Genomic DNA, 22,344 nt, shown 5'->3' with positions numbered 1-22,344 from the left:
AGATTACTAGTGTTGTGGGGGTTTGTATCTGCACGGATTACTAGTGTTGTGGGGGGTTTGTATCTGCACGGATTACTAGTGTTGTGGGGGGTTTGTATCTGCAAGGATTACTAGTGTTGCCTCCATTTTACGTTATTGTGGGACTTGATGTCTTGCCATTTGTGTGAGTGTCTCGATCACATTTAGTTTCCCGTCTGTTGACTATTTAGTACATGATTCTTCTATTTTACCTACAGGGAATTCGGGACTGCCATCCGGAGCCCCATCTACAACTGCACGTAAGTACTCAATCAGTAATATGTCGAATCTTGCGACCTCAATATGGTTAAGGGCCATAGTTTGAGTGTAAGGCTGTATAATTAAGATATAGTCTAATAACCATGCTACAACGTTGTCGTGCATTGAACTGCAATGCCTCCAGATTATTTGGTTATACTTCAGTGCATAATAGTATTAAATGTGGCCTGTATCATTTATAACTTTGTATATATTTCGGTACCTTATAGTATAAAGCGTGGCCTGTATTATTCATAACTGTGTTTAAATCTGAGTACCTTACTGTACAAATTGTTGCCAGTATCATTCATAACGTTGTTTATATTTCAGCGCCTTACAGTATAAAGTGTGGCCATTATTATTTATGACTTTGTGTGACTAACATTAAAGAGTGTGGCCTATATTATATATAATTTTGTATATATTTCAGTGCCTTACAGTATAAAGTTTGGCCTATATTATATATTGTGTATATATGTCAGTGCCTTACAGTATAAAGTGTGGCCTGTATCATATATAATTTTGTATATATTTCAGTGCCTTACAGTATAAAGTGTGGCCTATATCATATATAATTTTGTATATATTTCAGTGCCTTACAGTATAAAGTTTGGCCTATATTATATATTGTGTATATATTTCAGTGCCTTACAGTATAAAGTGTGGCCTGTATCATATATAATTTTGTATATATTTCAGTGCCTTACAGTATAAAGTGCGGCCTGTTGTGGGAAGAGGATCCTAACTCGAACTACTGTTACCAGTTCCAGGACCAACAGCTAGACTGGAATGACGCCCGGACGACATGTAGACATCAGGGAGGAGACCTTCTCAGTATTGCGTCCAGGGAGGAACAGTTTTATATTACAGGTGAGACATATTAGACTTTAACAATTTAAAGGTTGTTTTCTTTATCGCAAACGACAATATTTATCTATTCATATTCACTGGTTGTTTGAGATGATGTCTGAAGGCAATATTCATATTAAGTGTAATTTTAAATTGAAATTTGCAAGTCCAATTTACAATATAAACAAGTCGAGGGTCCAAACAAGTATAAGTATGCTTTATAACAAATCAATATTCCATTGATTACTTCAGGCCGTATCCGAACAATGGTGTCTATAGCGATGTGGATCGGAGCGAATGACCGAGGGTCGGAAGGTGGTTGGTCCTGGACTGACCGTTCACCGTTTGCCTATCTTAATTGGCAATCAGGTTCGTACATTTGCATAGATATCCTCATATATACACTGGCAACGTATGTTTGTATTGTTTACTTTTTATTTTGATATCCATACATACAAAAGGATTACAATGATGACACCAGTCGAGTCCCTTTGAACTAATGAACTATAGTTCAAAGTTGTTGCCATGTCTTTCTTCCTTTCAGCATCGTTCATAACATGCACTTAAGCCCTTCAAGACTCATTTATTTCCTAAGAACAAGTTGTATCTAATTCAGCTCAACTTTTACAAAGTTTAACATTATGGATTCAATCATGGAAAGATTGTTTATCTTGCATTTTATAAATTAGATCTGAATGCATGTACTAACCACAAATATTTGTTCTAGTTGGTCTCATGATCGTCACTAAGTACGAAGTCCTTTACTCTATGGACGTATGTATCACACTGTAAGGATATTAATTGAGGGACACCTAGAATAATGTAAATTAGGTATAACGGAATTTCGTACCCTCCCAAGAAAAAACTGGTAACTGTTGATTCGTAGTGCGCATCTTCTGACAGATTTCATCAATTAATTGTCGCGTTATTTAATTGATTTTCCGTAAACCCTTACCTCGTACACAGGTGAGCCGAATGATTACCATCATAATGAAGACTGTGGAGCCATCTTCACACAGAAAGGCACATGGAATGACTCTCCGTGCACACAGAGAAATGGCTATATATGTAAAAAGCTAGGTAAGAACGTCTTTACGAAATACTTTGTAATTGCATGTTATAACTATTTGAATAATGTTACTGATAAATTGACATACTTTTCTTAAAGTTAACACCAGATACTTTGTTGTACAATGATAAGATGATATAAATGTAATGGTCATATTTAATTTTTTGTTACATCCATATATCACGATATGGTTATGAAATACTTGATAATAATGAATTGTCTTTGACCTCCAACAAATTGTAAAGTTATTATGATTTTGATAAGCAATCTAAGGTCATTTTTTTTAACTTTCAACCAAATCTAGTACACCTAATCCCCGTGTGACCCTATCAAGTTTTGTTCATTGATCCGAAATCCGATATGGCTGCAATGGGTCCTTATTAGCTAAAACATTCCCTACTTCATTTTCAAGTTCCACTAAACCTATATTAATAAATGAAGTAGAAATAGTCCTAACACTCCCCTAACAAATGCTTCTATTCCTTAGGTCGGTCCGAACTCCGAATGGCCACCATAAACTAGGGAGAATAGAGAGCTTTTTATCAGAACATGTATGTTTGACAGAAATGAGGGATATTAGGAGATTTTATATATAGCTTAACACAATTTAAGTATACCGGTGAAGACAATGTGCTATTGATATACACTTATTTCTCTGGGCTTTTTTGTACAGGAAGAGTACATACGACCGTCCCGCCCTCGACGACAGTACACGTACCAGGTAACACTAAGAAAAATACATAGAAAATTATAAAATATTGAACCAGGTTATTTAAAAATCGAATAGTTATAAATTCCCTACATCTCTTCTTCATAACCTAGTTTAGCAATTCCAAGTATAAACAAGTTACTGAAAAAAAGAGAATTATCAATTATAGGAAGGAGGTAACCACACCTATTTGCCGTTTTTAATATTAATAATGTCTCGTGATCGTTAATGAAAATGTATTCTTAAGCAAGTGGGATATTTTGTATGTAACTCCTATTGAACATAGCTTTGTAAAGATATCTTACTATATGTATTGTCTCGATAGCTTAAATGAAGTAAAAAAAAGCCGTCAAGAATGATCGGATCCGTAAGTAAGTTCAACTTTGTTCAACATTACTGAACATTTTATCCATAACTTTAACAGGACCTGATGGTCGTCATACGTCATAGTTATAGGGAATAATACAAAAGTTGATGACTCGTAATTTACTTTTCTAGCTGGAATGGTACTTGGCTGTCCAAACTACTGGAAACCCCATGGGACATCATGCTATCAACTTATAAACAGGAAACTAAACTGGAACCAAGGTCGATCACTGTGTCGGCAACATGGGGGATACCTTGCTTCAGTAGCCAGTCAAGCTGACCAGAACTTCCTTGTCAGCCAACTACCAGCTAGTAAGCACAAATAATCATCTTGATAGATTAGTATCGCGCCCTTTTTGATAATTCAATTCAATTGATACAACTATACATAAGTTATATTGATTAAAATAGATCAACAAAACTATTTTTTCAGAAATAAGAATAAACGATTGGTTAATTATTTGACTACTTCGTATCTACCCGTCATTGTTTTTATGTTACTATAAAATGTCTGACAGAAGGAATATATTTGTGACACACTTGTATTAGATCGTACTGGAGGCTACTGGATCGGACTGAACGACCAGTTGATTCAGAACAATTTCCAGTGGTCTGACGGTAGTAAGGTGACCTTCACCGCGTGGGCACCTAGGGAGCCAAACAACTTCGCCGGTCATAGGGAGGACTGTGTCCTTTTATACTTAAATGTAAGTATGGTATTTAATTACACAGAAAATGTTCCTGAACTAATATAAGTGTTGACTGACTATATACATCTTAAGCCACTCCTTCTGAAACTCATATTCACGGACAAAATTAAACACAGACAACTGATAAAGTTGGATGTGATATGGAGTCTATCAAACCGACATGACTTGCCTCGTCTGTTGAACCATTAATAATTTACAAGGATCAGAGCATTAGCTAGAATCCACAGTAACCACCCATAAAATGGAACTTAGAGTGAAAGTTAGGAACACACTTTATTTAATACTGAGAAACTAATAAGATAAATTTGCATACATATCAATGTCATTGTAAACCAGCTCCTTGATTTGTATCCGCTTTACAATCTTGACCTGTCTGGAAAGCACGAACTGCATTCGTTTTTGTAAGCGTCATTTACCTATTGTTATATTTTCCTCGTGTCATTATATTGTGTTATATACCAGACATTTTTTTTTTCCAGTAACAAGACATGTTTGTTTATTGTTGACATAACAGATATATGTTTGATATATAGGGCGGTAAATGGAATGATGGTACGTGCAATGATCCGCAGAATGGTGTCATCTGTAAGCGACCAAAACAGGCTGTGTCAAGCACCCAGAGTCCCCAAACTGTCGGATGTACATTAGTAAGATGACTGTCTTATCATAAGAATTTAGTCTAAATTTCTAAATAAAATTAACATAGATATTTATACATGTCTACAAATACTAGTTTACCGTCAGTCATGTATTAGTGATATTTACCAGACAGATTTGTATTTTATGACAGCTGTTCTATTACATAAATGTCTCTTGTACATAGAGGAAGAGATGAACTGTGTTACGTTAAAGTCTTAAATGTGTGTCATATGATGTGAAAATCACTTTTAAATAAATGAAAAGATGAATTTGCATTTTTGTGAAGACCAGCAGTGACTAGACAATCTGGCTACATGACCTTCGTGTATCAGTAGGTATAAGTAAAGATAGGTCAGCATTCTTGTAAACTCTAAAGCACAGAGAAACAAATATCTGAAGTGTATTTTCTCTGTTTAGTTTGCAAACTCAGTATTTAGTTTATATATTATGTATAAGAGCAAAACTCTCTGCTATCATTTTTATTTCACCAAATATCTACCTGTAAATAATTGGTAACATACAATAGGTAATATACAATGGGTAATATACAATAGGAAAACGTCATGTTTAGACTTTTGAAAGCATTCTATGTATAACTGGTTTTATTTTCGTATATATCTTGATTTAAGAGTTTGTCTGTTTTGAATTGATGTTGTGATATACTTGTCTTGTTTTTCTCTATTAGCCTGCAGTTGGATATCAAGCATCATGCTACTTCTATGTGGCAGGCGCTCTGAAGACATGGTCGAATGCAATAAAAGATTGTGCTGCTCGTTTCAACGGTACACTTGCCATTGTCAATGACAGGTATGGTAAACGCGACGTACAATAACATCTTTTTGATTTTAATGTTTTAAACCTATTAATTGTAATGCATTCAACATCTTCAATTTAATTTATTTTTAAAAGTATAGTATTTACACTAGCGGGTTGTTGTACGGGTCACCGAACGGACACGTAGACAAGTGTTAGTAGTGTAGTGACTGAAAATAGAATAAGCATTCATGTCAATGGAGAGGACGTCAATTTGGTGTATTCAATTTTATGCGCGGAATATTTCAAATGACCTATTTACATAATATGTGGTTGAAATATTCATGTTGAAGTCCGTTATGTATCCAGATAGACATACGTTTCTCCCACAACCACGGTAGGTTTCCTCACTCACGACTCATTGGATAAACCTTCTCGGAGATGATAAACATTTTTGATAACCTACTAATGGACGTGATTTCATTGGTCAATCTTTGATTTATAACGTCACGTAACAATGCTTTTCGACGACATTTTTCATTGTGACATCTTGCTCCATGCCAATTGTTTACCCGATCGGAAACACATGATCCAGGGGGGGTTGTGGATTTTCGGATAAATTTACGATTGTTATGTGAAAAACAAGTCCCCAAACTCATGAAGATTAGTTATCGCATTTATCTCATTCTCGTTAGTCGATTTTCAACTTGTAAAAGACACTCGGTTAACCTCGTGTCTTTATACAATTTTAAGATTACCTAACTCGAGTTAGATAAATACAATAACAAACCATCACTCCATGGGGAAAATAGATCATTTGTCAGTATTTTCATCGTTTAAAACGAGCATCAATATCGTTTACTTACCCAAATATCTGGTTTAGGAGCTATATGGTGGTTTTTTTATGATTCTGTCATTTTGTGTCAAAATATGATGGCTGCTACATACGTCATTTCTGTATGTTTTAGTTTTGATTGATACTGTTCTGTTACTGCGGGGCGAAATCATGAAACAACGAAAAGAGGAAATAATAATATTTTTGCACTGCCTCATTATATTTTGCTTCATTTTTAAAGGCAAATCGATTATAATGAATTAAGTAAAAAACAACAACAAAAAACGAACAAATTAATAGCATAAAATTTAGTCAAATATCTTAGAGTATGCACTTTGTAAGTTTTACTAGATATACTATCTTTGTATATCTGATTGGCAGATACACCCAGGCCTTTGTCGCTAATTACCTGAATTACAAGGGAGACATGTTCTGGATTGGGATGTCCGATGCCGTTACGCCGGGAACGTATCTGTGGAAGGATGGAACCAAAGTTGATTTCACTTTCTGGGGAAGTGCACACACAGGTATCTTTTTGCATTACTTTCTTGATGATAACGCGCACGCCGACTGCTCCTATGGATGGTCGCAGATAGTTCGATATTCATGGGCATGCAATCAAGTTTTTGTGATAAATGTCGATAGCTGACGACTAAAGGTACAGCACATGCTAAAATAAGATGCAGATTGATAAAGATTATTGACAAACTTAATGGTCGTTACATTATCCCGTTGGCAAATATTCCATTTTCTCGCAAGAAATATGCATAACTTACGTAACTTTTCCTGTATACCAAGTGGATGGACGGTCAATGTGTTTATGCACAGTGACTTAAGGCCTGTGTCCCTAGGATTTTATGTAGGATGGGTTGTCAACAAATGTGCATGATTTATTTAATTGTTAATATCCAAATCATAAACAGAAAATGATTAAATAATAGTTGAAAAATATCTATTTCACAAACTAAATTGGAGTTATCTCCCCTATACTATTTATTTGGATTATTACGACAGAATATATGTTATGTTTGGAAATAAGTTTGGAAAGGATTAAAATAGGCCTACTATATCCTGATGTCCAATCCAATTGACATATATAAAGTCAATACAATCTGTTGAAATTGAAATTGAACTGAGAGATATGCATGTTGACGTTTATGAATGCACCCTTTAGTGTGCCTTGTGGTTCGTTGTCACTTACTATGGTTTCTCGTTGAGAAAGTGACTGATTTTGATTTGACGAAGATTATGGAAACGATACCTGATTTAGCCGAATACGGATATGAGACTTCATCAGATATTCCGGATACGAGACCGAAATTGAGACATTCGTCATCATTTCGGGCTCTTGTGATAAATAGCATATTTGAAATAAATTTGTTGATTCTCTATATTGGATATATCTCTGAATAGTATGTAAAATTACAAAAGAATCAAGTAGGGTATAGATAACAACATTAGCTTTCGGTTGAAAGGCACTTTCGGGCTTTCCTGCGTTTGGAGAATTGTGCTTTATTTGAAGGCACAGCATAACAGTATTTGATTTACTTTACAACCTACATTTCTCCCTTTCCACTCTGTAGGTAGGGAGAGGAATACCTGTGTCGCCCTGACAACGTCATTACCGATCGGTCTATGGGAGAATAAGAACTGTACCGAGACCCACCATTACGTCTGTGAATACCCCAGAAAGGGCTTCACCACGCCTCCCCCTACCACCACACTACGCCCAGTCCAATGTCCAGTTGGCTGGTCAGGGCAATTTACGAACAGCTTAATGTGTTATAAGGTAGGCCGTGCACGATTTATACATCAGTGTACATAAATCACTTCCGGCATATTCGACTCGTGCTAAATACAGTATTTGAAAACACTGACCTTGTGACCAAACAAATTACAATAATAAAAACTAATGTCTGAACATTAATTTGAAGGTGTTTTACAACGACAACGTCCTTGGTAAGATGACATGGACTGAGTCACGTGATTACTGCCGCGGTTTAGGGGGCGATCTCGCCAGCATACACAGGGAGGCACAAAATGTTTACATCGGTACTCTACTGAGGTGGGCATACATGAATAAGCAGGGGAACATCGAAGTGTATACAAAATAGTAATATTAACCTAAATTTCAAATTATATAAAAAAATATTAACAAAACAAGCGTGTCCACGGAAACTTTATTAAATAACTTTTAATGTTAAGAGAATGGCAGAATGATAATCGTTTTATGCAGATCCAAACACTTTGTTTAATTTGCAATGATTATGAGAGATCTCATGAATGTTAAAAATATACCATACTCAATGACTTATCCCTTTTGTCTATCGTTATTAGTCTGTTACTTGCATGATTCCCTTTTCAGACTGAAGACTGGTTCCTTTTGGATTGGGTTAAATGATCGAGACACAGAAGCAGGTAGGCTCATACATAATCTTAAGTCACCACGTGTTTGTTTTTGTAGCCAAGTGAGTAACAAATAACTGCCTTTCATATATTGTTCTTGACTAAAAACTATATTTCAGTTGATCACCAAAAAATGAATGACAATAACATCATATATACACCAAATATATTTGTTTTTGCTGCTCATGATTGATTTCAAAAACACAAGTCCTGATATAAATTACTATTCAGTTTACTTTGTGAAACGAATACATGTTGTAGATCATGTGCTCTAGGGAATTATTCAACCACATATGACAAATGCTTACGTCGTCTGTCTTAAGGTTATGTGTGGACAGACGGGAGAGGGACAGACTATTCGAACTGGAACCCTAACGAGCCGAACGACTATAATGGTAACGAGGATTGTACACAGATCTTCGCAGGATCGTTAGGCTGGAACGATAACAACTGTTTCATCACATCTAACTGGATCTGTGAGATAAGAAGGGGTAAGGTTTTAGGCGAGCAAGCATGTGCGTAAACAACCTTATCCGAAGGGGAAAGTATATTTTAGTTAGAGTAGGAATGAAACACGAGGGAAACATTATTAGCTGTAACTAAGTTTCATTGTAATTATTGTTTTAACTTAATGTACGACATACTTAGGAGTTGATCCCTTTTTTCCATTTATGAATATATTAAATTAAAGCTAAGTTCAAAAATTAATTTATCTATATTCAAAGGACAAACACCTGTGACGACTTTGCCGCCTCCGACTGGTATTACGTGTAAGTATTCGATTTTGTATTTCACATTTGTTGTTTGCCTTTTTCTTCATTTACTGCTAACATAGTAGGATAAATATATATCATAGAAATTAAAAGAAAAAGGAGATAAACTGTTTGTAAACAATTATGTATGTGTGTGATACTATTATACCTACTAAATATTTCATTTTCTCCCTAGCAAGCCTGTGCGGAACTGACCCCGGGTGGTCACTCTTCAATGGATCGTGTTACTTACCGAGCCCTTCGTCCGGAGACTCAGCTATTGTTGACTGGTACGATGCCGGACAGTATTGTATCAGTCAAGGTGCAAAACTGACCAGTATCCACTCACTAGATGAGAACAACTACATCCTTTCATTGGTACGTTTGATTATACATTTGCATTAATTACATATTTCAATAATAGGTTACGTGTGGAATATGTACAGTAACTAGATGACTATGTTTTATAGTACTGTGTAACGTGCGGGCGGACACCCATCCAGCCGCTAATCACGATCGACGTTTTTGACTTGCTGACCCTGCGCTCGATTCCCGGGGTTATATCACATCACTTGAAAAACTAGCTTGCCAGTAAGGCAGCATTTCCCTCGTATATTAATTGACTGTTACAACTTTGAGAAACTACTGTATAGTTGCATCACTAGTTGCTAGTATATCTAGAATACACTCTTATCTGAGGCTATATATTTAAACATGTTTTTAATGTTCTTTAGTTATAATATATTTTTCTCGTTATTTAATGTAGTGCATAACGTAATGAATAAATTCCTAATCTAGTTTGTGCTTTTCTTACAGATAACTAAGGCGTCTCTAGCGAATGCATGGGTTGGATACAACGAACTTGGATCAACAACGTATACGTACGTGTTCAAATCATTGTATGATGTGTGCATTTTGCCTGTATGGTATAGGAATACGCTTATGTTTGATATTTTCAGAGACAATCACGTTAAGCTCTAATTTCTTAATGTCTTTACTAAAGTGGAAACATACAGTATGAATTTGTCACTAAAATTGTGTACAGACTACTGCCTATCCAAACATTATGGTCCTGGGAGTATCCAGTTTAGAGACAATTGTAATTGAATTGAAGGAAATAACATTTTGGCACGGATAGATGGTAAGAACAACATTTTGATCTATTTGGCAAGTAGTTATAGAGGGTTAATACTAAGATTGATACTTGTTCACTATTAATTACATTATGTGTCAAATACTGTATAAAGACCAAACGGACAGTTAATCAGTAATACCTGAAATAATTTAAGAAGTATATGTCATGTTTTGTAATTTATTCAAGTATGTCTTGACGCAGCACGTACAGCGTAAATGAAATGTGTAATTGCAGGTGGACGGACGGTTCCTTGGTAGACTTTGACTTCTGGAGACACGGGGAACCTAACAACGCTTTTGGAGCAGAGATGTGTGTTTCGCTATCAGCGTCCGGTAAATATTGCACAAATGTTTAAGATAGTTTACAGACGTATATTATTTTGTCCGCCTTTTCAAACGTGAAGGCGATTGTCCACGTATACACGCAACATGAAGAAGTTGAAAAAACTCTTATAAAAAACCTCATCACGGGGCGAATTAAAATTACATATATATATAGCATGCATATCCATAACAGTTACTTAACTGATAGTTGTACTTTTAAAGGAGGAACATGGAATGACGACAACTGTGGACAAGAAAAGGGTTTTATTTGTAAGAGGAAACTTGGTATGACAGGTCCCCCGACGGTGCCAACTGTACCAGTTGTTAATGGCGGATGTAGAAACGGTTTCACCCCTATGCCAAACAGTAAGTAGGATCATTACAATCTTTAGTTAAACAATGGAGTTTCGTCCCGCTCCCTTTAATGTTGGAATAAAATAAGCATCCAGAAACTGTCTCCAAAGCAATTTATTATTATAAACGAGATTAGCCTTACTTGTTATGTTAAACCTAACTCAAAAGTTCACGGTATCCTTTTACGATGTGGCTTCTTGTACATCTGATAAAACAATTCTAGAGATGATGTCTTGTCGTAGGCATGAATATTTGAAATAGGAAATCCTCTTAATCGCATTCATGAAGTCTCCAAATTTATTCCGTTTCACGTTTGCATAACAAAATGATAAAATATCAACGTTTTCTATGTTTTTTTACCGTTTATCCACATTTTAGGTAACAAATGCTTTAAACTGGACGGTAAAACATCTCAGGTAAATTGGCAGACGGCTTATCAAGGGTGTATGAAGTATGGCCAGGGATATGATATCGCGTCGATCAATACAGCTCAAGAACAGGGTAATGCATTCTTAAAAATATAGTTTTACAATCAACAGGTATACACACAGCAATTATTGGAAAGCCTACTTTGGACGATCAATCTGTTTCAATCCAACTCATGTTCCTTTTAATATTTTTACTACCAGAACTCTTGCAAATACCATTTCTGGCAAAGTTGCTTAGTACATGTTTTTATTGAATTCAGAACCAACAACTAACATAATAATGTACATCACATTTCTTACTCTAGAGCATGAATGCCTGACATTAATTTCAATTAATAACAATTAATACTGTCCGTATCGTACGGCTAACCTTTCTACTATTACCGGCTGTGAACTTGTATCTTCACGAAATATGTCAGTATCATGTTACTTCCCTCTTGGTAACTATGTTTATTTGTTTACACTAAATGTCAGTCTATTTCACTATGTTACACAGGGTTGGTTAATTTGACGAATTAGCATCTGGTTTAAACCACAGGCTACAGCGGTTCTGAAACGTCTTTTTTTTCATTTAAAGTCAGTTTACGTAACTTATGTATAAATATTAGAATTCCACTGTGAAATGCATTAAACAGAGAATTTCATGAATGGTAATGTCATTTGAATATGAACTCATTTGATATACATTTTATCTATACTCAAATATTACATCTATCCACTAGCAAGGGCATTATGTGAAGCATACTTTAAACATATTCGCTTGATTTGCAGCTTTTGTAAATACATTGCTAAAAGGACTTACAACAAACGTTTGGATTGGTTTGAATAATAATCGACACAGTCACAAATTTATCTGGCATGATAACTCACATGTTTCATACACCAACTGGGCCGTCAACGAACCAAATGGACACAGCGAGTCGCATAATGGCGGGACCACGGTAAGGACTGTTCTTTCGATATTATCTACATTGGTATTATCGTCTGTTGTATTACCTATTTATGTATTATCTATTGTTGTAGAAATTTCCTTGATATTATGAAATGCTATATTTGCTATGTTAAAGACTTGTAGGACTTTCAGTGTTCTGAGTATAAAAATAGCTGGAATCGAACACTAAACCTCAGATTATTTTACGTCGTTCCAAAGAGCTACCTGGTCAGCGGACTTATCATGTCGAAATCGCGTTACAGTTATATACAAACAAAACCTAAAGTGAATTTACTGTAAATACAAAAGACTACAGTGGATGTTTTTTGCCCGCGGTGGGTAAGGTATCCTTTATATCTACTGTTACAATAACCACGTTGACATTATCTGCTATCGTGAAAGCTACCTTAACATTATAAACAGTCGTACAACTACCTTAAGATTATCTGCTGTCGTACAAATTAACCTGATACTACCTTCTGTTGTACTTGCCGCCTAAATATAGTCTGATGTCGTACACACCACCTCGATATTCCTATTGCCGTATCGCGATATTCCTACCGTCGTATTAACCTCCTCGATATTCCTACTGCCGTATCGCCATATTCCTACAGTCGTACAAACCTCACAGTCGTACAAACCTCCTCGATATTCCTACTGCCGTATCGCGATATTCCTACAGTCGTACGAACCCCCTCGATATTCCTACAGTCGTACAGACTACCTTTTTATGGGTTCCTGTCCTATTAACTTGATATACTGCCGTGATATTTACTAATAACTACTCTGGTATTCACAACAGTGATTTTAACTACATTGATACATATTATTTTTGTTCATTAGTCACTGATATATGCGTCACCTTATATTTAAATACCCTGATTTTAACTACTGTGATATTAACTATCCTAGTATAGAATAATAGATATCTTGATTTATTATATGACTGTCATTTTTCCCACGCGCTGATTGGTCAAAACACCTCTTATATGTCTAAATATATTGCGATGTTACACCGAAACCTACAGAATCTATGCACGCGAGGTGAATATAAGAGTCCAAAACCCCGTCGGGCGCCTCACAGGTGAATATTACAATCCCGTAATCTGTGCTGCAATTTTTGACCAATCAGAAGTGCGGATTGTCGTTGCCTCACTGGAGTGAAAATGGCAGACGATAGTATAAACAAACCCGGCTTGTCAAGATTTGGAACTGTTTCCGATAGCCAACCTAAAACTATCTTGGTGCAAAAGGATGCTAGAAACACTGTTAAAGCTACTGACACGTCCGTATGTGTATTGCGTGAATATTTAAAAGAAAAAGCAATAGACACGGACTGTATTGACATGCAGGCACTCGAACTCCGCAATAATCTTCAGAAGTTTTATGTGAAATGAGACGGTGAGAAATATCAACGCGTAGTTATCTCTTTAGTATCCAGACGGATGAGGTGTAATAACCGATGAGCAATGTGATATTATTAATAATATTTATTTATGCATTGTAAACAAATGTGATATTTGAAAGATACCGCTATACGGTACTGTACCATTGAAAGTTTACTTTCAATGCATATAAATTTTGTTAAATAAATACTAAATTTGTTTGATTGAGTTTTCTCCCATTTACTCACATTACGCAGTATGGTGTTTTTGATCTTATTAACAGCTAATATAAGGTCATTTTTATTGCACAGAGAGACATATTCTGTGTAGGCAGAATTTCATTGCAGGTGCCATAATCATAGCGAAATATGCTAAGTATGGATTGGTGCTACACATGGTTAAGTTTATAAAAATGTTATATAATAAAACAGTTATCGACCTGTTTTCAGGTGAATACGTGGATTTATTTACCCTCAAAGGAGATATTTTCCTCGGCCTCCGGCCTCGGGGAAATATCACCTTCTTGGATTAATAAATCCTCGTATTCGCCTGAAAATAGGTAAATAATTGTATAATATTATATTAACTATTATGGCATAAGTGACTGTAATATTTTTATGATATCAAATACGCTTGCATTCACTACTATGAAAAACTGTGGTGTTGAGTACCATGCTATAACTTACTTTCTTTGGTATTAAACACTCAGATATCAACTACCTAACTATTAACAAATGTGGTTTTGACTTCCGTGATACCCATTGATTACTACATTGGTATTATCCTTGGTATTGCTCATCACATAAATACTCTTCATAACATGTTTTTTACATGATTAATACTTCTCCCAATTTGACGTCTTTATATATAACATCCAATTCTTCATGGCCGACTGTAAAATTGACTTTTATGTCTGATCAATAAATATCATATCTTTCTAAATAATTTGGACGATGTATTTTGTCTGTGTATTCATTTTGGTGACAAACGAGACACGCAAAAATAAAGGATATACGACTTTTATAACAATAAATCAATACATCCATTGTAAAATAGGGCTTATATACGGAATAATGTTTTTCTCTATAATGGTTTTTATGTTATTGTATTGATAAAAAATAGGTTCAGCTCTATCGTAGTGATGAATTATTTTAACTGTGATATATAAATATATACATGTGTGTGTTTGTTCTCAATTTGACTAGCAGGTAATTTTGGATTAATGCGGTTATTTGCATTTTCTATATAATCCATACGTGAACATATTGAATACTAGCAGGACAATTTCAGTCAGCGAATGTGTTATTGTTTCCTAACCTGATATGTAACAATCGGTAAAAATAATAACCTTTTACAGACAGGCAAACCACAAACTACTGTACGTATGAAAATGCTTCGTCAGTACGCTTTTACCTATTTCTATGTATTAAGGAATTATCGGCTTTGCGAAAAGAAATATTTCTTCCAAATTTTGCTTCCCTATATACCATTCTTTGTAATCAAGTTGACATCCTTATTCCAAATTCATTACAACTACTATACATGTAGACATCCTATTCGCATATCAGTAATACCTACCGTAATAATTACTCCCTAAGCCATCATCAATAAAATATTTTGTTCATGAAGAAGTGCATATCCTAACACCAATTTAACAAATCAAAGTTTATTATCCATATCGCAACATCATAAATAATAGCTTGCATGCAAACATTAATATCGGAACTTCATTCTAATTAAAACTAAAAAATATTACCTGTCTGGACAGCCCCTGTCTAGTATATGTCATAAACAGTTTCATGAACATCCGAGTACATTTACATTATTTTCAAAAACTTTTAAATGTTTTACATATGCGCATGTAATCTTACATTTTTATACGTTTTGTAAATTGTGAGCTCGATAAGAAACATTTCAGACCAAGATATATTTTTATGTTCACATTTGCTAAAATAAAATATATAAAAAAAAAAAAAAAATACCTGAAGATCTTTACATAAGAGTAATCACCCCTTCTGTGGAATCGATTCGATTTTCACCAAATTATTAACTAATGTTTCTGCTGATGCTAACAAAAAACATATTTCGCTCAAATTGGAATCAGTTCAGCTTTCGCATATCCTAATAGGATTATTTAAAAACGTTTCCTGCAAAAATAAAAAAAACTTATAACGTCTCAAACTTTATTTTATGCAAAGATTGTTTTTCCAACACACCATGGAAGATTATATAATTTTAGACTTCCGTTTCCGAATAACATGTACCTTAATCTAGAAGTACCATTTCTTGTCTGAACATATTTAAATCTGACTATATGCAGATTGCCTTCTCCGACCATTATTAAACTATTGTTTTGCACATAAAAAACACTAATTCAGGTACGATTGTTTTCATTGAATACCAGATTTGATTTACTTCAACATTAGAGTTTTCATCTTGTTATCATTTCTCCTTATATCTGGTGTCATGTCCTATCATTCATTCGCCGAACCGTCCTGTCCGCTTCTCGACAGCTTATCAGTGTTCATACATCGTTCACCTGAATAACTTCATTCCATGTATGCTTCCTCGTACAGAAGAGTAAGAACCCTTTTATAATTTTATAAAGATATTGGCCGAATTGGTATTGGTATTGGTCGTCATATGGACGTGGACGTAATCAAGCGTTCTTAACGTTGATAAACACAAGCGGTCTTAATTGGAAATCGGTTTCCTATGGGATAACGTTGACAATCTAAAAACAGTTAAAGATGAATTCAGCTAGTAATGGAATTTCAATAATAATCCATACAAGTAAATTTCATTTGTTCCCTTTTATCAGCTTCACATGTTAAGTATGTTGTTTCTTCAAACGCAGTTTGTTCTGGGAAGTATACTTTTTTATTGTAAAATAATATTCTTTGTGACTTAAAAATAGATTTTGCCTGTTTATTCTGCAGATTAAAACAATACCTATACGTGTTTACACGCGCAATGTATGATTATGTAATATATCATGACAGTTAGAAACTGTTAAATTTAATTGTATTAGGTTATATATCTCAATTGTAATTTTAAATGAAAGTTTAATATTTACTGTAAATGTATTGCAGGAAGATTGTGTTGAGATATATACCTCGATAGTCAAGGTTGGCAAATGGAATGACAAGAGATGCAGCAATACTAGACCGTACCTTTGTCAGGGATCACGAGGTAAATCTAACGAAACGATAACAGAGTGCTGATTAATCATAAGAAACACTAGTTAAACGTAAATATTTTCATTTCCATTGTGCAGTCCTTAGATAAACTGAGCAACTTAAAATATATAATCCAATAACAGCACGAACAAAAGACGGATCATTCCGTCAAACTGTTCGAGTAATCGGGGATCAATCCTGACGTGAATTAAAATTCAATGGCGGGAATTCCGGAATGGTTTCCGTTTGACGTCCACCGTCTGACAGGATCGGTAACAAAGTACCAAATTGATCCTGCAGAAATGGCAATTCCGCAAACTTAATTCATACAAATTACAGGATCTCTTTACCATTATACTTGAATAAAACATTAATTTAGATTTAGATAAATTTAGAACGGATAATTACATATTACGAAGCATCAATTGAAAAATATATAGAAAGATTATTTTAAAGCATATCTTATTTAATTTGACACTTTTAAGCCTATTTGGAATTGTTTTCATGAAGATTAAAAAAAAACCACTTAGATGTGCTATTTAGCAATGAGATCACAAACGGATTACCTTTAAAACAATAGCATCGTGTTATACTTCATAATCTAAGATTACAGACGTATTATCCATTAAACACTTAGATCACAGCAATGTTAAACTTTAAACAGTAAGATCTAGACGAGTTATTGTTCCAACATTTAAATTAAACACCTGTTAAACTTTAAACGATAAGATATTCTTTAAACAATAGAATCATAGACATTTTCTATATTTGTACATAATAAGCTGACAGATCACTTATTCAAATATCTTTTACGCCATACGCTAACAGATGGGTTATTCAGCTATCCTGTAAACTGTAACATCACAGACATTGTCTTTTACACAATAAGCTAACAAATGGGTTATCCAGCTATCCTTTAAACAATAAAATCATAGATATTATGTTTTACACAATACGCTGACAGATATTATGTTTTACAAAATAAGCTGACAGATTAGTTATGCAGTCATCCTTTAAATGTAAGTTCAGACACGTGTTTTGATCACAGCTATCCATTAAACGTAATGTTAACATACGTGTCGTCCTGTAATTAGTCAGAGCACATGCGTGTTCTTTAAACACTAAGATCACAGACGTTTTGTAATCAGAAATCAGAAACCACACGGGTTTTCCCGTTATCCTTTAAACACTAAGATTACAGATTTGTTCTACTTCAACAGTGCTCCACGTACCCATACCGAGCACTCAGGGCACGTGCTTAAATGGGTACACCTCGTACGGAACCAGCTGCTACAAGGTGGTGACATCACCTGCATCCTGGTCCAGCGCTAATATGGCCTGTGGTAATGATGGTGGCTCTCTCGTCAACGTCAATGATATATACGAGGATTCCTATGTGTACTCCATTGTCGGCAACGCCCCCTACTGGATCGGGCTCTCGGACACCTCACAGGTACCAACTCTTCTCAATCTGTTAACACGATTATTGTCAGAAGACAGAACAGAGGAGGGAAATCTAAGCGATAACGCTTACGACAGTCTTTTACCTTACATGCTTTGTGTACATAATAGAGCATTTATTAGATAGTGTCATGTCAAAATAGAGTCAAATAATATACAATTATGGACTTTTGTGCTGATGAACCTGAAAGAGTGATATTGACTGAGGCGAAGCCGAGGTCAATATCACTCTTTCAGGTTCATATCACATCATATTTACCAGCACAAAAGCCCACAACTGTTTTATTATATGCTTCAACAATAAAACAAAACAAAACTAAACTAAAGGTTCTGAATTTTGTACACGAAAATTTTTTAGCAGGTTTGAATACAACAGTTCAGCATCGTAGCTTTCGAAGGCATCGTCTAGGTTCTTTTTCTTAAGATAAGCATGGAGGACATGTACTGCGTGTTCAATGGCCTTTCTTACGCTAACAGCATCTTTATTCTCGAATAGTTTTGGGAATTTTCCTAACGGAGTAGAAACGTTCGCCAGCAGCCATTTTCTTACGCCGTCTGACAGATCGCGTTCCCGTCTAAATGCGCTTGCGCTGCGACAGGTTCCGGGGAATTTCCATACAGGCTATATTTAGAAATCGATATTCACCGGATAACCAGTCTACATGAGTTTTTGAGGACTGGTCACGTGTATAGGATCCGACCAATGTGATTGCGAGAAATGTTCATGCATAAAATAATGTTTGTTATTGAGTGGCACAATATTCACATATCCATGGGTAACATCAAGCATTGCTACAATTATGTTTGATTTTATGTACTATTTACAGGCATCAGACACTTATAAATGGGCGCTTAACTGGCCCGTTTACTACACGAACTGGGGGTCTGGCGAACCTACACGTGGATCCGGAGAGGGATGTGTCTCTGTCATGGGGGGAATGTGGAATGATACCTCGTGTACCGCCTCAATGTCGTACGTCTGTGAAATAAATTCAGGTACAAAGCTTATACAACAACTATACACTAACAGAAAAATGAAGCATATTTCGTTATCAATCAAATGGAACATGAAACCTACGGTTCACAATTTCCCTAAATTAATAATGTGTATCTTCTCGTAATTGTGAATCCATGCACACGGTTTTATTTCTTTTTATTTCTGAAATTTGCCGAATTCCGGTTATGGTTAACCACAAGGTGTTCACTGTCATCAAAATGGTATGTGTTATATATTATATATATGTTATATATGTTATATATGATAAACATGTTATGCGCAAAAGAAAAACGTGATTCTGTTAATCTGCCAAAGTTTGAATGATAAAATGTACGCAGCCATATGATAAAATGAATCCTGAATGTGTTTGAAGGGTCAAACGCTGCACACTAAAATCATATACACGTGATCAACATTGAATATATCACGTCATTTACCATGCATATTTACACTGCTTTTGTATTTCTGAAACTTTACTATCAGTTTACGTTCATTGCATTTACAGTAAAATATGTCCCTTGTAAGTATGTGTTCCGGTTGTATAATTAGTCATATAACAGGGTGTAATATCATCAATGTAAACGCGAAAATAACAATTTTGCAACAGTTTGATGAATAGGTTATTTTGCGACAATGCAGTCATCACTGTTGCGTGCTGTTTTATAGAACAATCATATGATAAGACATATGCTCACAAGATATTAAAAAAAAAGATTTGGCCCTCAGCAGTTACTGTTAACGTACTAATTAAAGCGAACGAAAATATTAGAGAAATACCTTAAACGCGAGAAAAGCGCTAAAATCGACCAACGCTACAACATGTATGTTAACAGTAATACGACGGTAAAACCACCGTGACAGTATTGATGAGAATCTGCTATCATTGTAGGTGGAGGTATCGGTTAATACTTGATATGTTTTTTTGTCTGGGTTTATTCTTTGTTTGACTTTGTTTATGATGACAGCCAAATTGGCGTACCTGATGCCGTACTTAACCATGAATATGGAGGAACATTTAAGCACTTTTTTATATAGGTGAAATAAGAATTATTAATTCTATAATTTTGATTATATCAATTAATAATACTCAAACGTATTTTTTTCAAATTTTCTCAAATGGATATCGATATCTCACTCAAGATAAGCAAAAATGTAGTGTTAAACAAAGCATCACTTAGTATTTACGAAGTAACACTTCTGTGTGGTACTATGCCCTTTTTATATATACATGGTGATGGTTCTTTTAGTTAGAAGCTTATAAGCGCATTGACACATTTCCGAATAAATTGTTTTTCCAATCATCAAAAATACACATTTATTCATTTTGAAGTTGACTTGATCTGGATAATTAATGGAATGTTGAAGTTCCAATTAACCTTAAATGTAGTTTTTTTTAAATGTGTCGTTTCGCTTTTTATCTTCATAATCACTTTCATTAACATCCTCATTGCTTCATTGTTTCATGCACGAGTAGTTATCATTTAAATGAGAAATGTGTTTGTTACAGACGATCAACTATACGTCTTGTGTATTGTTGCAGTTTTGTTAAATTTCCTATAGTGGTCGCTGTCATTGGATACAGCTCTCCATGTTTGAACATATGAGTTATGTGCATGTCATTTCATAATCATAATTCATAATCATAGATCATCATCTATATTAAGTGTGAATAAATTTACATAAAGTTCTGCCATAAGCTTGAGTCAGGTGAATATAGACCCTTTACCATTTTGAAAACAAGCCGACTATATCCAAAACGCAATTAATAAGCTGCAGTGAAATGTTTACTAAGAGAAGAAATAAGCAGCGCCTTCGGTGTGTATGTTATTGATATTTGTTTTGTGTGCATACATTCATTCTTCGTTATCTATTTCATTTGTACTATACCTGTAGATAAATGTGCAGGCTTGTTTTAACAATTTAGTTGGCATATACTCCAGTACGTGTTCATATTACAAATGAGGTGAAATGAATGAAGCATCATCTGTCAATATCAGGATTAGTGAGATACAGACCATTCTTCATTTTAACTCCAGATTCTTCAAAAGGCATTGCTTCGCTGTCTGTATTTCGTGAAATCTGTCGTTTGCAGATATTGGGTCTAGTGGCTAAGGAACATAGTGTTAACGATGGAATTATTTGCCTGTTTGTTTCGTAGGGTGTATGTCGTGGGGGGAAAATGTTAGTGCAAAAATCGTTAAATTGAGAATCCCTCAGGTAATTTTGTTTACATTAATTTGATAGCTAGTCTTCAGATATTTGTCTAGCAGTATCAGAACAATACCTTACAAACGGCTGAATGTTCGTCTCCATAATCAAGATACCTGTTACTTAAGATACACTGTTGAATTGGTAATAGTTGTGTGTAAATGTTTTCAGCAACACCTCCCCCGGTGACGCTACCTCCCGCCGGTCACTGTTCTGATTCGACGTATAATCGGCATGGCGACTTTTGTTATTACATCGAAGCCTTTCATACTACATCATGGCCGGGGTCGCGGTATAACTGTCAGAGACGCGGTATGCAATTGGCCAGTATTCACTCTGCCGAAGAACAACAGCACCTTATCAGCCTAGCCAATAGCATGAAACCCCTTCCGAACGACACAGCGGCTGTATCAGCAGGCTTGCAAAACATGTGGATTGGCATGAATAAGGGTTTGTCAGGTAAGTCCATGATAGTTCTATAAAGTTTCAGGAACTAAGGGACATAAGCATATCTAACGAGAATGCCCAGAGTAAAACTGGGAAAAGAGAAACGTTTGTAGTTTAAGATAATAAATACTT

General features: G+C 35.1%; 1 protein-coding gene across 2 annotated transcripts in view; it reads left to right on the top strand.

Annotated features, from left to right (window-relative positions):
• LOC110451068 (macrophage mannose receptor 1-like) overlaps positions 1-22,344 on the top strand; it is a 64,195-nt gene that overhangs the window by 38,330 nt on the left and 3,521 nt on the right. The window contains exons 16-41 of one of the 2 annotated variants that reach the window (XM_021498917.1): positions 237-278; positions 976-1,146; positions 1,378-1,494; positions 2,092-2,205; positions 2,868-2,915; positions 3,402-3,581; positions 3,819-3,976; positions 4,513-4,626; positions 5,304-5,425; positions 6,588-6,733; positions 7,790-7,995; positions 8,141-8,271; positions 8,572-8,624; positions 8,936-9,103; positions 9,338-9,382; positions 9,561-9,742; positions 10,181-10,245; positions 10,734-10,831; positions 11,045-11,188; positions 11,555-11,677; positions 12,376-12,545; positions 15,278-15,298; positions 17,013-17,112; positions 18,320-18,552; positions 19,388-19,556; positions 21,937-22,224. In XM_021498917.1, coding sequence (XP_021354592.1) covers positions 237-278; positions 976-1,146; positions 1,378-1,494; positions 2,092-2,205; positions 2,868-2,915; positions 3,402-3,581; positions 3,819-3,976; positions 4,513-4,626; positions 5,304-5,425; positions 6,588-6,733; positions 7,790-7,995; positions 8,141-8,271; positions 8,572-8,624; positions 8,936-9,103; positions 9,338-9,382; positions 9,561-9,742; positions 10,181-10,245; positions 10,734-10,831; positions 11,045-11,188; positions 11,555-11,677; positions 12,376-12,545; positions 15,278-15,298; positions 17,013-17,112; positions 18,320-18,552; positions 19,388-19,556; positions 21,937-22,224 — 3,408 coding nt within the window. The remainder of the gene's footprint in view (positions 1-236; positions 279-975; positions 1,147-1,377; positions 1,495-2,091; positions 2,206-2,867; positions 2,916-3,401; positions 3,582-3,818; positions 3,977-4,512; positions 4,627-5,303; positions 5,426-6,587; positions 6,734-7,789; positions 7,996-8,140; positions 8,272-8,571; positions 8,625-8,935; positions 9,104-9,337; positions 9,383-9,560; positions 9,743-10,180; positions 10,246-10,733; positions 10,832-11,044; positions 11,189-11,554; positions 11,678-12,375; positions 12,546-15,277; positions 15,299-17,012; positions 17,113-18,319; positions 18,553-19,387; positions 19,557-21,936; positions 22,225-22,344) is intronic. The other variant, XM_021498918.1, reaches the window with a different exon arrangement.

The sequence above is a fragment of the Mizuhopecten yessoensis genome, unplaced genomic scaffold (genome assembly GCF_002113885.1).
Source record: "Mizuhopecten yessoensis strain PY_sf001 unplaced genomic scaffold, ASM211388v2 scaffold5789, whole genome shotgun sequence".
Taxonomy (NCBI): Eukaryota; Metazoa; Mollusca; class Bivalvia; order Pectinida; family Pectinidae; genus Mizuhopecten; species Mizuhopecten yessoensis.
The sequence above is the reverse complement of the archived record's forward strand: the minus strand, read 5'-3'. Positions and strand labels throughout refer to the sequence as shown.